The sequence below is a fragment of the Eretmochelys imbricata genome, chromosome 11, assembly GCF_965152235.1.
Source record: "Eretmochelys imbricata isolate rEreImb1 chromosome 11, rEreImb1.hap1, whole genome shotgun sequence".
NCBI lineage: Eukaryota > Metazoa > Chordata > Testudines > Cheloniidae > Eretmochelys > Eretmochelys imbricata.
The window spans coordinates 20,128,591-20,134,590 of record NC_135582.1 but is presented as its reverse complement, the minus strand read 5'-3'; the positions used below and the strand labels follow the sequence as shown (position 1 = coordinate 20,134,590).

Sequence of the window (6,000 nt, the reverse complement as noted above, 5' to 3'; positions counted from 1 at the left end):
TCATCCTCAGCTCCATTGGGTCACGGGCATCAACAATTTTCTTCAACTGGGTCGCCAGAAAAAAAGTTTGAAAACCACTGTTATAGATGACCCTGGGCCCAATCCAGCCCTGGTGTAACTCTGTTGAAAACAAGAATCCCACTGATGCCATTTCTGTTTCATCCTTTAAGTTTTATTTTTATATCTTGTACATTATGGAGGCCACCAGACACATGTAGCCCTTGTTACACAAGAGTTAAGACAAATGAGGGACAATACATATTTCTTTAACTGAAAATACAAACCTGAGACAACATTTTGGTTTAAAAGATCAGCAGCAACTCATTCCTACCAAGGACTTGCATGCTACCTTATTCTCTAATCCAGTGCTGCAGAGATCTGGGCACCTGATGTGAAGAGCCAATACATTCTGTGTGCATGTTATGATCACCATTGCCCAGGGAGTATGTTCATTTTGAGAAATGGTCTATGAGAGCTATAGCTTTATCTCTCCAGAGTCAGTTGTGTATATGAATCTGATTCATGGGGAAGGGAAGCTGTAGGTGAAACAAAATAAATTTGGAAATACGTGAACAGGGGAGCAGTGCTATGGGATGGTGTTGATTAGTAGGGCAGCAGATGTATGCAACTAATTCCTGTAGAGGATAACCAGAAGTATGTTGTTTTGAAGGCAGTGTCGCAACAACTTCAAAACCACATCAGCAGCAGAGGAACCAACCCGAGGATCGGTAGTTATGGGGGAAGAGTTTTGTAAGCTAGGTTGAGGAGTTGTACTGGGGATTTCCAAACATACTTCATTTAAAAAAATATTTGGCTGGATAGCATATTTAAATTATAATGATATCTGTTCAAGGTCAATATTACTCCTTACCCATCCATCAGAAGTTCATTGTTTTGTATTTGTTGGGCTTTGATTAATGGTGCTAGTTATATGTACTCATAGAACTGTCATATAATAAAGTATAACTTGCTGAATAGCAAGTTATGTATTAATATATTTTTGAAGAATTAGTAATGTATTAACGTGTATTTGTAACACCTATTAATATTAATTTCCTAACTGTTTATAAACTTTCTCAGACATACCCTAGTGAACTTAATTTGTAGCATATAAAAGACACTCAGAAATTTAAGCGGTTAACTGTTTGTATATGATCATTTGTTTCTGGACTGAGAAATCCAGTAGATCTTAGTCATGGCTCAATCACTATTGCACTCAAGTTGTTGTTAAAAAAAACCTTTCCATCTTTCTCCTCACTGCATTCAGGCTTTTTTAGTTCTTCCATTATTTCATTTTTTAGGTCAAGAGGAGCAGTTTTACTAAAATAGCAGGTTTCTGTCAAAAAATCCAGCAGCAGCTCCCCCTCTTTATTCCCTTTGATAAAACAATTAGTTATGTCCATAGTGGATGGAAGCTCATAGTCCTGATACTTCAGCCCTATTGTATTGAGTTGCTCTTTGATGTCAGCAGATGAAACATATAAGCAAAGATCGTTTAGAGGTAAGCGAGGTCCATATTTCTTCCACAGCCTAGCCCAGCCACTGGTTCCTGCCAGATTAAAATCATATTAAAAATAAGAGTGTATTTAAACAAAGTTTCAGATGGATTATTTTAAGCATTATGGCCCCAATTCTGAGCTGAACCGTTCAGGAAGCACAGCCCAGGAGACACAGCCCATGACATAGGAGCACAGAGGCTATATGCAAAATAATTGCTACACTAAATGTGTAAGACCCCTGAGTGCACGTGGGCCTGCACACAGTGGAATCAAGGCAGACGGGTGTGGCAGCAAAAGGGCAGGATCCTCAGAATCTGCATAGGAGATCCACACACCCCTGCCTTTGCTTCCCTTGTACCAATACCCAGTGGGGTTTGGAGGAAGGGATAGGATGGATTCACCCACTGAACCCCACTCATAAGACAGCTTGTGCAGCATTAGTGGCCTCAGGGAGGATTCCGTTACAGACCCACCCCTTAACCTGGGAGCCCCGTTATGCACAGTTCATTAAAGGCCTGATCCTGTTGCTACTGCTGTCAATGACAAAACAACCACTGATTCAGGACTGGGCCCTTATCCAGGACATATAGAAGCCTTGGCCCTGAAAGAATACAGGGATTATTCAGCAGTTTAAAGGTTTAAAGTTTAACGCTTGTTAATGATAAAACAAAGCACTTAGTTATATCTAATATTTATATAGGGTTAGGCTGTGCAAGTTGCCTAGAGCCCAGAGTAAAGGATGGTACAGAGCCACACCACTTTAAGGCTAGGGCAAAATTCTACCTCAAAGCTGCTTAGGGTACAAAGTGAGTATGTCTGCTGCTACACCCCTCAGTCCCATTACACAAGCTGGTGAGGGACAGTCTTGGGTAGATTCCTCCCTCTCTGCACCTCTGCAGAGCAATCAGGGCTTGCTATTTTGGCTGGCTCTTATTCAGGCTGTGCAAGGCAGTGGGCGGGGGGCTATGAGAATGCTCCTATAGCCTTCCCCAATCCTCCACATGCATGTAAGGACCAGCCATAATCTGCCCCATAGTGATCACAGGTTTGTACACAAGTACATATTCACAGCAGAGACATACTTCGAATTAATGAGGTACTGAGACAGTGGACATTCGAAAAAGAAGAGTCAGGGAAGCTGATGACAATGCAGGATTTATTTCTTTATTCTCTCTAATCTCAGTTCCATGATTCAGCATTTCCAGTGTAAATCATTTATAAGAAGGATGACACCACCCTGATTGGGTGGGCTGGAAGTAAATCCAGGCCTAATTGAGGACCTGCTGAGAGAGAGGACTCTAAATTCCCCTAACTAATAAACCATTCTCCAAAACTGGCTTTGTCTGTAAACAGTTACCTACAGTGTAATAAATACTTCAGTGGTTTAGAGGAGACTCTGATGCTATTTTTTTCTCACCTGGTTGAAAATGAATGCGGAGCACTAATTGCAGAAAAGTTGCTGGTGTCAGTGTTCAGTGACTTGGTGCCATTTCTGAGCTGAGCAATTACACACTACCTGAATGCAGTATTATTATAATAGCTCTCTGTGGGCGCAACATATGGCACTACTTTTGTTTTCAAGATGATGTGAACTTAATGGGTTTTTTTTTTTTTGATTTGTGATTAAAAACACTACAACTTACCTCTTGTAGCCGTCCTGGCCTCTCGAAAGGTACAGAGTGACTGGGAGGGACTGAAACCTTCATAGAGGGACCACCTATCCTTATCAATTCTTCTCTTTTTAGTCCCAGGGTTTTTTGTTTTGTTTTGTTTTGGAGGGAGCTATATTTTGAAACTGCTTTTGCCTATTTATTTTCTTGTAGTTTTCCCATCTCACCCTTCTCTTCCTGTTTCATTCTCTCTGTAGCTCTTCTCCTTCCCTTCTTTTTCCCCCTCTTCCCTTAGTTTTATTTATTTTTTATTCTTTGCTATTCTAAACTGCCTCTGATTCAGTTTTCCTTTCCCTTGTTGGTTCCATTGCTTTCTGCTCTTCTCTATTCCATTATCTTCCTCCTTTCCTTGTCACCAGTTCACCTCTCTGCAGGTTAAAGGCCACTCTAGCTCATTACAAAAACTAATATCCCCATACTAATTTCCCCCTACTGTTACTCACACCTTCTTGTCAACTGTTTGAAATGGGCCACCCTCATTACCACTACAAAAGTGATTTTTCCTGCCTTGGTATTCTACTGTTAATTTAATTGTCTTGTTAGCACTGACCCTGAACTTGGTAAGGCAACTCCCATCTTTTCATGTACTGTGTATATATACCTGCTACTGTATTTTCCACTCCATGCATCTGATGAAGTGGGTTTTAGCCCACAAAAGCTTATGCCCAAATAAATTTGTTAGTCTCTAAGGTGCCACAAGGACTCCTCGTTGTTTTCACTCTAGGTCAGAAATCCTATCCTAGAGACTCTTGTTCTGACTCGAGTGGGAGGGCTGGCCTATCAAAAATTGTGACACATAACTCAGACTTGCAGACACAGCAATCACTACTGTCCACATATGTTTTCTAATAGCCCTATTTGTAGATGTAGATTGACTCATGCAATCGTGAATTATGAGTTGCATTTTCAGAGAGAAGTACAATAAGGAATAATACCATGCAAAAACTGTAACGCTGGGTGAGGACTACAAATATTTAATGCATTAGTTCAAATTTGTAAAAATTTCTTTTGACTGTGTTCATGCCCTTTTTTATGTTTGCCTTCCATGAATATTCCAGTGAATACACTTACTGGTAGCTTGAAGGGAGTCAAGTGAATATCCCAGAACATTCATGGACAAGAAATTTCAAATTCAGATTTCCGGGTATCTGTGCCAGGAACCTAATTTCAAGAGTTATGCTCATACAATTAGGGAACTGAAACATGTCACCTGTGTGTCTAATGTAAACTATTGTAATTTTAAATATGGAATACTTGCATTGAACAGCTTACTAACAAGCTACCAGCCAAAAATGATTCACAAACAATTCTGAATAGTACATCTATGAATTGCCTGCAAAAAGCACAATTTTCTCAAACACAAAAAGGGGTGAGCTTCATTATTTAAAATATATATTTTACATATACAATATACAATTTACAAATTTTCCCAAATCTAATAAAAACAAATTTTTTAAGCACTGAGGCCCTGTTCCTCCAAGGTATTTAGTTGCCTAAGGGCCTTGCCAAAACAATCATAGGTGAACGTTTATATATCTTAGCAACGATTACATGTTACTGTATCCTAGCGTCAGAAAATCCCTTATAACTGTATGAGAAATTTCCCAGAGGGTTATGTTAGACTCCAGTCATGGTAATGTTAATAAATCCATAGTCACCTGATGTCACAGTACTGTAGAATCCTAACGTATTCTGTTTTTCCATTTTGCTACTGAATCGATCATACAGTATCTCAATCAGATGTGAAACAGCCAATCTAATTCTGCAGATGAGATTTTCCACAAAATGATGATATTAAGGAAATGGGCAGTTAAAGGGGAAAATGGACCATATGTCCACCAACACCTGTTGTATGGCATAACAGAGCACCATTGCTGCTGTTTGCTTAATGCCACATGTGTCTAGGAGTTACAAGTCTTTGTGCCGTATCCTGAAACCTGTAATGCATGAGTAGCTTCACTGATATCGATGGCACTGCTTAACTGAGTAAGGGTGTCAGGATCAAGCCTGTTTAGTTCATTGTCTGTCTATTATGAGTTTATCACTATCCTTGTTTACAAATGAAGTTGCCAAGATTCTGATTTGTGAATTTCACAAAGCTCTGTTTTTATTTTGTGGGCTTTGAGGCATACAGTCTACTGCATATAAAACATAGATCTCATACATACACACACACACACACACACACACACACACACCATATAATACATGTCTGGTCGGCTGGCAATTCGCTAAGCTAGGAGCTTAAGTTCTATAGTACAGCAATTAAGTTGAGAACTGGCATATGATGAACTCAGATGTGTGCACACATGAACACATGCAGTCTTCATAGGTGCACATTCAGATCTGCACTGAGTCTGGAAAGAACCCACTTAAGATCACCTACCTGATACAAGAATAATAAGGAGCTTAGCCTTAGCTTCCAGCAGACTGTGAAAATATTGAATAGTAGCAGGAAGATCTTTTACATAGTAGAGCATCTGGAAATGAAAAGAAATACTGTAAAATAAATACTCCAAGCTTGAGAGGTTCCTTGGAGATTGATGGCAAATGCAAGGGCGTGGGCAGCATCTGTCTGTGTGTAGCCAGAAAGCAGGCAGAAAATGAGCAGAGAGTGGGAGCAGCAGTGGAAGGGTATCCCTGAGAGGAAGCTGAGGTTACGGCTACACTAGAGAGCTTACAGAGTCACAGATGCACCAATGCAGCTACGCCTCTGTAAGCTTTCTAATGTAGCCACTCAAATGTAGCTGGGCAAGAGCTCTGTCAGCTTAATTATTCCAGCCCCCGCAAGCAGCAGTAGCTATGTCAGGGGGAGAAGCTTTCAGCAACTC

General features: G+C 40.2%; 1 protein-coding gene across 1 annotated transcript in view; it reads right to left on the bottom strand.

The window, feature by feature from the left end:
- Positions 1-210: 210 nt before the first annotated feature.
- HNMT (histamine N-methyltransferase) overlaps positions 211-6,000 on the bottom strand; it is a 28,001-nt gene continuing 22,211 nt past the window's right edge. The window contains exons 8-9 of the mRNA XM_077829948.1: positions 5,556-5,649; positions 211-1,549 (exon numbers count right to left, since the gene is read on the bottom strand). Coding sequence (XP_077686074.1) covers positions 1,194-1,549; positions 5,556-5,649 — 450 coding nt within the window. The 3' untranslated portion in view covers positions 211-1,193. The remainder of the gene's footprint in view (positions 1,550-5,555; positions 5,650-6,000) is intronic.